The 13,189-nt window shown below is 52.6% G+C and overlaps 1 protein-coding gene across 2 annotated transcripts in view; it reads left to right on the top strand.

The window, feature by feature from the left end:
* COL5A3 (collagen type V alpha 3 chain) overlaps nucleotides 1–13,189 on the top strand; it is a 44,542-nt gene that overhangs the window by 1,091 nt on the left and 30,262 nt on the right. Inside the window, exons 2-16 of one of the 2 annotated variants that reach the window (XM_049876813.1) lie at nucleotides 372–440; nucleotides 621–878; nucleotides 5,191–5,352; nucleotides 5,436–5,625; nucleotides 5,700–5,856; nucleotides 6,869–6,973; nucleotides 7,320–7,466; nucleotides 9,390–9,506; nucleotides 9,623–9,769; nucleotides 11,629–11,676; nucleotides 11,752–11,793; nucleotides 12,100–12,162; nucleotides 12,695–12,769; nucleotides 12,854–12,937; nucleotides 13,128–13,184. In XM_049876813.1, coding sequence (XP_049732770.1) covers nucleotides 791–878; nucleotides 5,191–5,352; nucleotides 5,436–5,625; nucleotides 5,700–5,856; nucleotides 6,869–6,973; nucleotides 7,320–7,466; nucleotides 9,390–9,506; nucleotides 9,623–9,769; nucleotides 11,629–11,676; nucleotides 11,752–11,793; nucleotides 12,100–12,162; nucleotides 12,695–12,769; nucleotides 12,854–12,937; nucleotides 13,128–13,184 — 1,482 coding nt within the window. In that variant the 5' untranslated portion in view covers nucleotides 372–440; nucleotides 621–790. Of the gene's footprint in view, nucleotides 1–371; nucleotides 441–594; nucleotides 879–5,190; nucleotides 5,353–5,435; nucleotides 5,626–5,699; nucleotides 5,857–6,868; nucleotides 6,974–7,319; nucleotides 7,467–9,389; nucleotides 9,507–9,622; nucleotides 9,770–11,628; nucleotides 11,677–11,751; nucleotides 11,794–12,099; nucleotides 12,163–12,694; nucleotides 12,770–12,853; nucleotides 12,938–13,127; nucleotides 13,185–13,189 lie in introns of both variants that reach the window. The other variant, XM_049876814.1, reaches the window with a different exon arrangement.

The following is a 13,189-nucleotide window of genomic DNA, read 5'->3' as shown; positions in this document are numbered from 1 at the left end:
AAATGAGGGTTAGGGGTGTTTTGAGGATTGAGAGTTTGGGGTGACAGTGGGAGCTGTGTTTTGGAATCTGTGGCGAAGGTTTGGGGATGCGGTCAGGAGACCCAATTCTGGAATTTGGGTGGAGAGATGAGGGTTTGGGATAAGGCTGGAAACCCCATTGTGAGATCTGGGGTGAGGTTTGAAGTGAGATGGGGACCCCTTACTTGGAAGCCTGGGGGAAGGGCTTGGAGTGAGACTGCTAACTTCTATTGTGGTGTTAGGGGACTGAGGTAAGACAGTTGGGTAAAAGTTGGGGGCAAGGCTGGGACCTCATTTGGGGACCTGGGTGAGACAAAAATGATTTCGTATAAAGATGTACCCTCTATTTCCAGAGCCTGGATGGAGGCTGAAGGTCTGACTGAGGCTAAAACCTCCTTTGAGGGGGCCTGAAAGGGCTCGGGGTAAGTCTGGGACCCAAAATCTAGGGGTGGGTGGAAGAGATCCTCCTCCTCCTTCACTGTGGGGTGGGGCAAGAACCGCCCAGCTCCCGGCCCGGGGCGCCGCTCCAGCTGGCCAATCAGAGCTCAGCACAAACTTTCCCAACTCCCTCACCAGCTGTCAATTCCCCCCCACCCTGCCAGCTGTTCCTCCCGCCGGCGCTGGAGAGCAGGGCGAGGCTGTGGCGGGGTCTCGAGCAGTCTCCTCCAGTTCCCGAGTGCAGCCGGCCGACGGAGCGCGCTGAGCCGGTGGAGTCGCCGCGCTCCGCTGCGGCCCGTTCCGGTCGCTTGCCTTGCGTGTGGGCCCCGCGCGGATGGGGAGCGGCTGGGGCCTGGGCCAGCCGCGGGCCGGCCTCTGCCTGCTCTTGGCTGCGCTGCAGCTTCTGTTCCGGACGCAGGCTGGTGAGTCGGGAGGGAGGCGACAGGGCCCCAAGTGCGGGATCCAGCGAGGCCCCAAAGACGGGGTGGAATCGGGAATGGCGGCGTGCGCTTCGCTAAGGGCGAGTGTGTGTGGCTGCGGTGTGATGTGGGAACCGAGTGTCTAACTCTGGGCCACTTGTGGGTGTGACAGTTGCGGGGGTTAGGGATAAGCGCGGCGGTGTTTTACGCAGCAGGTATGTGGGAATGGTTGCAATTTATAGGGGTGTGCGTATGTGTACAGAGTTCTGTGTGTGGCCATTTGGGGTGAAACTGTGTTTCTGTGCTAGGGTGTGGGAGTTGTTGGTTGTATGAACGTGGGTGATTGTCGATTCCCTAGGAGGGTGTGTGGTTGTGCAATGTTGGGTGTGCAAGTGTGTCTCTGTGTGTGGTTGATTTTGAGAATAACTGTGTGTGTGTTAAGGGTGTGATTGTGTGGCTCGGGGTGACCCTATAAGGGGTGCGGTTGTGATTCTGGGCTGGAACTAGTTGCCTGTGAGGATGTAAGTGGCTGATTCTGAGGGTGATAGTGAGTGGGAGAAAGTGTGAGAGGGGCTATTCGGGGGTCCAGAGCTCCCTTTGCATCTTCCCTAGCGGCTTCACCACCATTCTCCCTCTTTACCCCCCATCCATCCTTCCCTCCATCTAACCCCCCCACCCCCGCCCCGAGCTCCCCAGAGCCAGGATCAGCACCATGGACAGGGCCTCAGGAGGCCAGCAGTGAGGGGCGAGGCGGGGCGGGGCGGGGCGGGGGCGGGAGTGGAAGTTGCTCCCCGCAGCTGCGCGAGCCTTGCGTGTTTTTCCTGAGGAATTTCTCAGGGGCCCCCTAGGGGTCCCGGGGGCCTCCAGGCGGGTGAGTCAGCGCTGACGCATGCCCAGCTGTTAGCATCTGGCTAGAAGCCACACCCCGCCCTGCAAGGTTTGAGGTGGGGGGTGCCCCGGGTGGGGGTGGTTGTGATTCTTCAGGAGGTGGTTGAGCGGACTTCCCTGATCTGTAAGACCCCAGGCCAGGTCCTGCCTGAAAACCCAACAGGAGCACCCACCACCATCGCCTCCACCACCATCGCCATCTTTTCTCAATTTCTCTTGAGTCCGGGGAGGTGCCTGCCCATGTGGGTAATCCCAAATTAGCTTGTGCCCATTCCCACGCTCACACATGCACATGGTGTGCAGTCTCAGGCATCCACTCAGAATATAAGTCCCCTGGGATGCCAGGAATGTTAAACACCGATGTCTGCGCCCACACAACCCCATCGGTGACCCAGCACATGGTCACAGCTTTTGTCATCTTCCTACACTTTCAGGCTCTCACACATGTTCCCACAGGCACACATGCAAATGGTCAAGATTCACAGCCAATACCCTATTCCCTGCCTTGGTCACACTCTAACACATAACCACACGCCCCCATCACAAGCCACGGGCCATCACAGGCACAGATTCACCAGACTGCCCCATACGACCACCAGCTCACAGCCAAGACCTTGGCTCCCAGTCACACTGCTACACTTAGAAGCAACGGTCCCTAATCTCACCATCACAAATCAAATAAATACTTCCATACATTGACACATTAACAAATTATATGCCCAGCCATTCCCTGTTTCATTCAGAGTCACACATCCTTGCACGACCTTACACACTTAAACAATAGCACACACACACATCTGCATGCACACTCACACCCATGTGCTCCCACATACCTGGGGGATCCCAGCCATGTTGTAGCCTAATCCCTGCCTGCCTCCGTCCACATCTCAGACCCCACCCTGTGTGTCCCTGAGGCCCTGACCAGGACAGGAGAAAGTCTGTGAGGGAAGGGCAGCTTGGTCCCTGATAGACCCCCACCCCCTGGCCCTGCAGGCAGGACTCAATGCCTCTTGTGTGTCTCCTTGTCACGAAGCCAGCCATGAAAAGAAAGGGCAGTCAGTTTCTGAAAGGTCATTACAGAAGGGACACAAGATTGAAGCAGGAGGCATTTGGGTTAGATGCTGGAAAGGACTTTTTATGTATGAGTGAGCGGTGGTAGAGGGGAGACCCCTTCTCACTGCATAGAGGATGGGGTCTGGGTAGAGACAGCCTGAGAGAGCCACTCTGGGTCAGGTCAGGGATCACAGCTCTCTCCTGGGATAATGGTTCCATGGGGGAGTGACCCTTGTGGTCAGCGGAGCCTGGGAGCCCAGATCTCAGCCCCAGGGGGCTCTAACCCAAATACCTCTTAATGATAGCCCAGCCACAGAACAAGCAATTAGAGACTGGGTCTGGTGGGCGGGGAGTGGAGAAAGAGTTGGGGAGGGCAGTAATCCACACAAAGAGATGGAGATAGAGAGCCCCAGAGAGAGTGAGAGGTCCAGAGATAGAAAGGTGCAGAGAGAGAGAGATGGAAGAACCAAAGAGATACCAAGAGACAGAGTCAGTGAGAGAGACAGTGAGAGTGAGAGCAAGAGAGAGAGAGTGAGACTGAGAGGCTCTGAGTTGGACACAGAGAGAGATCTGGAAAGACTGACAGAAAAAGTGGGACAGAGAGGGGGTGAGGAGGGGGAAGATGAGAGAGAAAGAGCTGGGTGGAGTTTGGAGCAAGAGGGAGTAGAGGTTAGAGTCAGGCTCTGTAGAGTGTGGTTAATGAAGGACTGGCAAGGGGGTCTGTCATCTGAGCCCCTATCTCTCCCAAGTCTGGCCCCCCACCCCAGCTCCCAATGGTGAGGTCAGCAGAGCCACCTCCAGGGGTGAGGTCATGGCAGATTTTGCAGAATCTGGCTCCTGCCAACAGGCTGGGTCAGGGGGTCAGTGGGACAGGAGGCTGGTGGGGGTGGGGGAGGGAATAAGGCAGGGGCTTTGGTCCCAGGGGAAGCCCCCACCCACCCCTGCCCAAGCCATGTGGTTCCACTTAGTGCTGGCTTGTCTGCCTGGGCTGGGCTGGTGGGCTGGCCTGGATTTGGATCTGGTTGGGCCAGACAAGTTCCTTCCTTTGCTGGGATGAGAGAGGGAGAGGGTCAGAGGAAGGAGGTCAAAGGGTTATCAGAGAGAGGTGGTCAGAAGGAGGAGGTCAGAAGTGTGATTAGATGGGGAGGTCACAGGATAGTCAGACAGAGGAGACTGAGATAAGCAAAGGGAGGAAGTCAACAGGTAGTCAGAGGGAGAAGGCCAGAAGAGTAAATCAGAGAGAAGGCAGATAAAGGAGGTCTAAGGGGAATGTCAGAGGGAGGAGGTTGGGGTCAGGTAGAGGAAGGAGGTCATAGAAGATGATCAGAGGGGGAGGATTGTAGAAGTCAGTAGGAAAGGTCAGAGAAAGAGTGGTCAGAGGGGGAAGTCAGAGAGGTGATTCAAAGTGGTAGTAGTCAAAGGGAGGATATTGGAGGTTGTGGTGGTGAGAGAGAGGAAGTCATAGAAGATAATGGCCAAGAAGGTGGTCAAAGGAAAAAAGTCAGGGGAGGTGGTGATCAGAGGTCATGGGTGAAGGTGCTCGAAGGAGGAAGCTAGAGGGAGGAAGTCATAGGTAGAAGTTCAGAGGGAAGAGGTCAGAGGGGTTGATAGTCAGAGGGAGGAGACCTGAGGGAGGAAGAACATACTTAGGAGCCCTTCCTCTCCATGCCAGTTTCCCCTGGCAACAGGTTCAGATTACCCAGTAAACAAGGTAAGCAATGACTTAAATGTGCTTACTTACTAATAAGTAAGTAAGATTTGTACAGAAGCACAAGTAAACCTGTGCTCACCTTGCTTACTGGGTAATCTGTTCCTGTCAGGGATAGTAAATTTGAAAAGAGGCTTTGACTCTGTAGGAGGGTGCTGTGGCGGTGGCAGAGAGACAGATGTCAGCCATAGCTAGAAGCAGAATCTTTGATGTGATGAAAAATGTGAAATTGTTCACTGCAGATGATCTGGTAAGCATGGTAAACACTGTGCTTACCTTGCGTATTGGATAGTCCACCCCTGCCTGCCAAGGGGGCACCAGGCTCAGAAAGCAGCCCCAGAGAGCCCGTGCGGAGGAGTGGGGAGATGGGGACAGTCAGGCACTGGGGCTCTGGCCAGGAAGCTTTGATTCATCCCAGAACTAGGTCAGCTTTTTTTCTTACCAAACACTAAGGGGGAAAAAAAAAAGAAACAGAAGTCAACAGTCTGATGAGGCCGGAACAGCTGCGGGGTGGGGAGAGGGGGATGCTGGTTCCAGGCCTGTTCCTTTTTTCTGAGCCACAAACATGAAGAGGAACTGACTTCCCACCCCGCAACCTGAGCCACTCACATGGAGTCTGGGCTTCCTCTAACTGTCCTCCACCCCCATCCCGGCTTCTCTCTGCAGCAGACCTGGTGGATGTACTGAAGGCTCTGGGCGTGCACAGAGGCCAGGCTGGGGTCTCCGAGGGGCCTGGCTTCTGCCCTCATAGGGCCCCAGAGGGAGACCGGGCATTCAGGGTGGGTAAGGCCAGCACACTGAGTGTCCCCACGTGGGAGCTCTTTCCAGGTGAGTCAGGGTGGGAGGGACTGGGGCCATCCTGGGAGCATGGGTTGTGCCACCTGAGCTGCCCCTTTCCCTCTGCCCACCAGATGGACAATTCCCTGAGAACTTCTCCGTGTTGGTCACTCTGCGGGGCCAGCCAGCCAGCCAGTCCATTCTTCTGTCCATTTATGATGAGACAGGTGCCCGGCAGCTGGGACTGGTGCTGGGGCCGGTGCTGGGCCTCCTAGGTGACCCTGTTAGTCCCCTTCCCCAGCAGGTCAACCTCACAGATGGCAGGTGAGTGTAGAAAGGGTGGGGGTCCAAGAAGGGGTGAGGTGAGAAGCACTTCCACTGAGGCTGTCCCTCTGTAGGTGGCACCGTGTGGCAGTCAGTGTGGATGGCAGAATGGTGACCCTGGTTGTTGACTGTGAACCTCAGCCCTCCATGTTGCACCAAGGACCTCGATCCATCAGCACAGCTGGACTCACTGTGCTGGGGACCCAGGACCAGGGGGAGGAGGCTTTTGAGGTAAAGGTTCAGCAACAGGGGAAACTGAGGCAGAGGACAGGACGGAATTTTGTCCACAACCTGAATCTGGAGAAGGGGTTGGGGAATGGGGAGATCTAGGTTCAGCGTAGTCCCAGGAAGCTAGGAAAGGGAGAACCATGCTTGAATGCATTGTCACGGTGAGGGTGTGAAGTTGTAGGGCCACAGAACTGTAAGTTGTGATGGTGCACACTTGGCCTGTTTCGGGAGGATAAGGTTGTGATGTCTGACTGTGAGGTGGACGCCTTTGCCTGTCACAGCAAGCATGGCTGTGATTTGCCTCTCTGTAATGGGTGCTGTGGTTATTGTGATGGTGTGTGATTGACAGAGGTGAATTACCCAATAAGCAAGGTATGTACGGGCTTCCTTGTGCTTATTAATCTGTGGTTCACAAAACTCATGTGAAATTGTGCACTACAGCTTAGTAAGTAAACACAGGTAAGTCCGCGTGTACCTTGCTTAACGTAAACTAGTGCTTACTGGTTAATCTGCCCCTGGTGATTGTATGGAGTGTGGTTGTGACATTGGGTACCAGCAAGGTGTGGTGTTGTGTAGCTGTGGGTGTGGGACAGCTCTGATTTTAGTGTGGTGGTGACTGTTGCCAGTGACTGTGCTGTGTGTGGTTGTGATATGTACCACCTCCAGGAGTCTGGGGACCTCGTTTATCTTCTTCCCTTCTTTATCCCTAGGACCCAGAAGGGCACTTGGCACATAGTAGGAGCTCACTATTTGCCTTAGAGTAAAGGAACAAATGTGGCCTTAATGTGACAGATGTTGTGGGGTGTGGTTTGTGGTTGTGTGACCCTGATAGAATTTTTCCTTCTCTCAGTTTCAGGGGGTAGAGGTGTTGCTGTAATGGGGCCAACCTCTCCCTATACTTAGGGTGCTCTGGGTGGAGAAATATCAAGCCTTGGTGCTGGGAGGTGGGCAGGTTATCCCAGGGAATGGGAGTCAGAGTCAGCCTGTGTCTCCCTTCTCCTACCCCCTACTCCAGGGAGATATTCAGGAGCTGCTGATATTCTCAGATCCTCAGGCCGCCTTCCAGGCCTGTGAGCAATACCTTCCTGGCTGTGACAACCTGGACCCCTCAGCCACAGCAGTGAGTGAGAGGCTGCGTTACTGCTGACCTGAGGCCACAGGCTGAGTCAGTTGGCTTCCAGGTCTCAGAAATGAGTGACTTCTGAACCCCAAGCACAGGGCTAAGTGACCTCTGACCTCAAATAGTCAGAGGCCTCCCTAAGTGACCCTTGACTCTGGGTGGAATGTATGATTAACCTTGACCCCAGGTCACAGGGCTGAATGAGCCCTGGCCTCAAAACGCAGGAACTGTGGACTCCTGTGAACCCCCTGCCAGCATGACCCCAGGTGACCTGAGTGATGGGGTTTCCACTAAGAGAGTGGGAAGTTGAAGAGGGCTCTGGACCTGATTGAGGCTTGCTTCCCAGGCCCCCCAGGGTGAGCCAGAAACCCCTCCCCCTAGACGGAAAGGGAAGGGGAAGAAGAAAGGGCGTGGTCGCAAGGGGAAGGGTAGGAAGAAGAAGAACAAGGAAACTATGACTTCGAGTCCAACTTCTGCCTCCCTGGAGAACCAGGTAAGGAATCAGCGACCTCTCATCTCTGCTCTTTGACTGCCTGATGTCTGGCCTTTGATCACCTTTGGCTCTTCATACATGATCCCCACTTCTGGTCTCCGGTCCCTGATCTCTGCCTTCTCTTAGCCAATTGATGACTATGTGGAGATTGGTCCTATCTCAGGAGCTCCCCCAACTCTGCTCACCCCACTCCCAGTTCTGGGGGACATACTAAGATAAACCAAACCCAAACCCGTTGCTCTTGAGCCAATTCTGACTCATAGCGACCCTATAGGACAGAGTAGAACTGCCACATAGAGCTTCCAAGGAACACCTGGTGGATGTGTACTGCTGACCTTTTGGTAAAAAGTCATAGCACTTAACTACTACACCACCAGGGTTTCCATACTAAGATAAGTCACCTGGTTATTAGGGAGTTCTTGGTGGGGATCACTGTTTAGATGTCATTAACTGGGGGGATGGACAATGGGCTCATTAGTGTCATTGTTTGGAGTTCACCGCTTGGGGGTCACTGATGAGAGTTATTAACTGGGAGAGTCACTAATTAGAGGCACTACTTCACCTCACTGTTAGGAATTTCTAGCTGAGGGTCACTGTTGGGGGATATAAGATGAGATCAATCTTTGGGGCTTTACCAGTTGGGGTTCACTGTTGGAGGTCATTGATGGGGGGTGCTGTTGGTGTTACCAGTGTCACTAGGTTAGGGGTCATTCAAGGGAATCATTAATTGTGGGACTTCTTAGTTAAGGGTCATTGGTAGAGGGTTATTAGTTAGGAGGTGATTGATGGTAATTAGATGCAAGAATTACTGATTGGGGGTCATTGATTAGGGACACTATTTGGGTGACTTAGGGTATTCACTGGTTAGGGGATCACTGATTGGGGGAATAATTGATTAGGAGTCACTGATGAAGCTTATTAGTTGGAGGGTCACTTGTTACAGGCTGTTGCAGGGGATCACTGGTAGGGCTCATTGGTTGAGGACTAATTGGTTGGGGCCAATGATAGAGGTCATTAATTGGGGAACCACTGATGAGTCAATGGTTGTAGAAATAATTTGGTGGGGGCCATTCAAGTGGGTTATTATTTGGGAGTCAATGATTAGGGGTCCTTTGCATGGGTCACTGGTTTGAGGTCTTTAATGGAGTCACTGGGGATTATTTGTTGGGGGGGGTCACTGGTTGTGAGTCACTGATGGGGATCATTAATGAGGGGTCACTAGTTATAGAAATAATTGTTTAGGTGCCATTGATGTGGGTCATTAGTTGGGGTTAACTGGGTAGACGTACCAGGAGAGGTCACTGTTTAGGGGATCCTAGGTTGGAGGGGTTTCACTGGTTGCACTAGCTCTGCTCTCAGCACTTGTGGGGCAAAGAGATTATGACTTCAGGCCCAGGGCACAGATGCCAGGAGCAACTGGCTCCGCCCCATCCTCCTCCACTGCCTCGGCCCCTCACCTGGGCCCCTACTGCCTTGACCCAGTTCCTCTGCAGCTGTCCAGACCAGGGAGCTGCCACTCCCTCTCTGACTTCGGCCTGGCTGGCTGACCGCTGAGCTCGCCTTGGGACAGGACATGTGGGATAGGCTTCCGGGAGTCTGGCCCTGAGTGCTGGACCTTGACCTTGACCACTGGACTCTGGAGCCAGTTCCCCTCTGTCTCCCAGGCTCTGGGACCAGACCCAGCCTTGCCTCTCCTCCACCCATAATGGCTGCCCCTGCTAGTTTCTCTGGTCCAGCCAGCACAACTTTGCCTTTGCCTCCACTGGCCAGACCCCTACCCCTACACCCTTTTGATGTTCCTTGGGAATCCTCTGTCCCCCTTCCTAGACTGGGAGCTCCCAGGGGCAGGGCCTGTCCCCTCCTTTGTCTTGATTACCTGACCCCTGCATCCCAGACCTGACACAACCTCTTTCCCTGCTCCAGACCTCTGCTGACATCCCCACGACAGCAATGCCGTCCCAAACTCTGCCTCTAACCCCCATGTCTCCTTTGGTCATCACCACCACTGTGTCTACTGGCCACAATGTCACCATTCTAGAGGTTGGTGGGAAGCGAACAGGGCTGGAATGGAATGCTTGGGATGGAGTGGGGCAAGGGGTTAGTAGCAGAAAATGAGGAGGTTAAGGTCAAATTTTTATATGTCCCAATGCCTTCAGGGGGGTCTGGACCCTGACAACGGAACAGAGCCAGAAAGCCTAAAGACTGAGGCACCCATGGAGGATGAGGAATCAGGTAGCCTCACCATGGGTCCCATCTTCCGGGCAGTGGAGCAGCCATCAAGGACCCAGTTCGAGATCTTTCCGGTGAGTCTGGGTAGCTGTGTTATGTGCAGGGGAAGGGACTCCTACCTGGATTCACACAGGATCACATTCTTTCTCTTGGCTTCTGTTTATCTTGTCTAGAATGCCTTCCTACCATCCCAGTACATTTGATAAATATTTATTGAGCACCAACAGTGTGATAAGCACTGCGCTCATGGCTGGCTCTGTGGGAAGGGTGATGAGTTTGGCTTTTAGTCTAAGCACGGTAGGAAGCCACTTATGATGGAATTTGATGTGATTTGCACTTTTAAAAGCTCCATCTGGCGGCTGAGTGGCAAGTGAACTGTAGGGGGAGCCAGAGCGGCAGCCGAGAAACCTATAGACTAAAAAAAGGTGAGAGAAAAGTCCCTGCCTGGGTGGTGTGAACAGTTAACAGGCTTGGTTGCTAACCTAAAGGTTGGCGGTTTGAGTCCACTCACACGTGCCTCAGAAGAAAGGCCTGGCAATCTGCTTCTGAAAAATCAGTTATTGAAACTCCAGTGGAGCACAGTTCTGCTCTGACACACATGGAGTGGCCATGAGTTAAAATCAACTCAACAGCAATCAGTTAGGTGAGAGACAGCGGTGACCTGGAAGAGTGTGGTGGTGACGGGAATGGAAAGAAATCGGTGGATTTATGACACGCTCCATTTTGGCCTTGCCGCTGGTTGAAGAGCAAGATGCAAGGATGGCTGGGTAGATGCCCGGTGGGAATATTGATTAAGATGGGGAACCCAGAAGGAGAGAGAGATGGATAGTGTCCGGGATCCCTTTTTGCACATGTTAAATTGGAGACACCTGTTTAGCATCCTCATAGAGATGTCAAGTGAGTAGTTGGTTAGAAGATTCTGGAGTTCAGGATTCTGCTCCAGGCTGGAGATAAAGACTTGGGACTCATTAGTCAAGAAATGTCATCTTTAGCCTAAGGACTGGATGAAATTGCCCAAGAAAATAACACAGACAAAGGGGGAAATGGAGAACAGAATTTCAAATTCTCATGGAATCCAAACTTTACGGAGCTATGGAGGTTGGATGAACCCCTGAAAATATTGCCCTGAGGTAATCTTTAAACCTTAAACCAGAAATACTCCTTGAAGTCTTCTTAAAACTGAACACTAATTTAGTCTAACTAGTAAAGAAGGTGTGCCTTGAGCATGTACTCCTTTAAGTTCTATCTATATGGGATCAGATTGACAACAGCAACTCCAAAGATTAGACTGGAACTTAGAAGCAAGCGAGTTTATGTGAATGGAGGAGGAACAACTTGGAAAAGGAGAGTGCGAACGGTTGCATAACTTGAAGAATGTAATCGATGTTGCTGAATTGTACATGTAGAAGTTGTTGAATTGGTGTATGTTCTGCTGTGTATATTCTCAACAACAGCAACAGAAATAAAACAAATTATAAAAAATAAATAATGCAGATAAAGAAGGGGACCCAGCTTCGGTATTAGACAGAGGAGGTGAAAAATCACGACTAGCTTACCCTCAGTGTTTTCTATATGCCAAATGTTGTTTTAACTCATTCGTCTTCATATGGGGTTTATATAATCATTATTCATTCACCAGCTTTACAGATGAGGCCAGTGGAATCGAGTAAGTTGCCCAATATCATCACTCAGCTAGTAAGTGGCAGATCCAGGATTAGGACTGGGGAGCCAGGCTCTAGAGTTCACACTCTTCACCTCAATGTAGCTTTGCCAGGTTGATGCTGGTTGAAGAAAGGATGGCAGAAGCAGCTCTGAGGGTGGTCCCTTCATGTGTGGGGAGAAGGTGTAGAAGATGAGTGTGAGGTTACGTTGCTATGGGTTCCATGATGGAGTTCCAAGGTTCACATCTCTTCTTTTCACTCCCCTTCTCTAGGTAGCTGGAGAGAAGGGAGCAAAAGGAGAGCCAGCAGTGATCGAACAGGTGAAGAGGCTTGGGGTTGGGAGGAGGTTGAGAAGCCTGGACTAGGATGGGGATCACACTCATCTCTCCATTCAGGGGCAGCAGTTTGAGGGGCCTCCAGGAGCCCCAGGACCCCAAGTAAGTCATGGTGGTGTTTCCCTTGTCTCGTCTTTCCCTTCCAGTTGAAGTGCTGTGTCCTTGGGGTGGGAGTTGGAGTGTAATGTTGCCTGATTGTTTAACATCTGAGGCTCAATGGATGAGTCAAAACAGGCACTGGAGTGTAAAATTGGGGGTTTAGTGTGTGTCAGTATAGCACTGAAGGCTCAGGGATGACTAATGGTGGAATTGAGGGGCCAGTGTAGGTTCAGGGGCAGTAGCGGGTCAGATGTCAACCTGGCTCAAACCTTGGACTTCCTATGACCTCTGCTTCTTTGTCCCTAACAGGGGGCGGATGGCCCCTTGGGCCCTCCTGGCCCTCCAGGATTTCCTGGGGACCCTGGCCTACCGGTAAGAAACTCTCCCTGGGTGTGTCTGTTTGAGGAGGTGAGGTTTTAGATTGTAGAACTGAGGTTGGGAGCAAGGAGGTCTGAACATTGGTCTGAGGGCTGGGAGTGGGGACACTGTCCTGGGGCTCCAAGTGACCCCTCCTGCTGACCTCTCTCCCAATCCATGAATTATCTCTCTGGTTCCTTTTTTGTCTCTGAGCATTTATCCCCTGCTTTTCTCCCTCTGTCCATCTCTGTCTCTGAGTATCTTTCATTTCTGTCTTCCTCCTATGTCTCGGTACCTCTGTCATCTGTCCTCTGCCTCCATCTCTTTGTCTGCCTTGGTCTCTGCCACTGTCTATGACTCTTTCTCCCTCCCTCTGTTTCTCTGTTGCCATCTTTCTCTCTGTCTCTTCCTGCCTCCCTCTCTCCATCTCTCTGCTTCCATCTTTCTCTGCCTCTCTCCTTTTCTGTCTTCCTCTCCCCCTCCATATCTATCTCTCATCTCTGTTTATTCCTACCTCCATTCTTTCCTCCTTATCTCTGTCTCTCAGGGCCCTGCTGGCCTCCCAGGGACCCCTGGCGTTGATGGGATCCGGGGTCTACCAGGCACTGTGATCATGATGCCGGTAAGAAGGAGATAGGGTGGCATAGACCTAGGGGGTGGAGTAGGCTTCTCCTTAGGGATTCCCTCACCATTAGTTGCTCCCCAGTTCCAGTTTGTAAGCAGCTCCTTCAAAGGACCTTCAGTCTCCTTCCAGCAGGCCCAGGCTCAGGCAGTACTGCAACATGCTCAGGTGATTGGGGAGATATTCAGCGGACTGATGGGAGAGGTCGTGGGAGGACAACTAGGAGAATGGCAGGGATGGGGGTTAAGAAAGGGCCGTCAGAATACAGGGGTGTATTTGTCTCCTGAACATGCCTTTGTGGGGAGTGTTGGGGGGTCTCGTAGGAGACCTGAGGCTCTTTTTCCTTTTGTATCTACAGCTCTCCATGAAAGGTCCCCCTGGTCCAGTGGGGCTCACTGGGCGCCCAGGCCCCATGGTGAG

The sequence above is a fragment of the Elephas maximus genome, chromosome 3, assembly GCF_024166365.1.
Source record: "Elephas maximus indicus isolate mEleMax1 chromosome 3, mEleMax1 primary haplotype, whole genome shotgun sequence".
Taxonomy (NCBI): domain Eukaryota; kingdom Metazoa; phylum Chordata; class Mammalia; order Proboscidea; family Elephantidae; genus Elephas; species Elephas maximus.
Note: the sequence above shows the minus strand (reverse complement) of the source record. Positions and strands in the feature narration are given on the sequence as shown.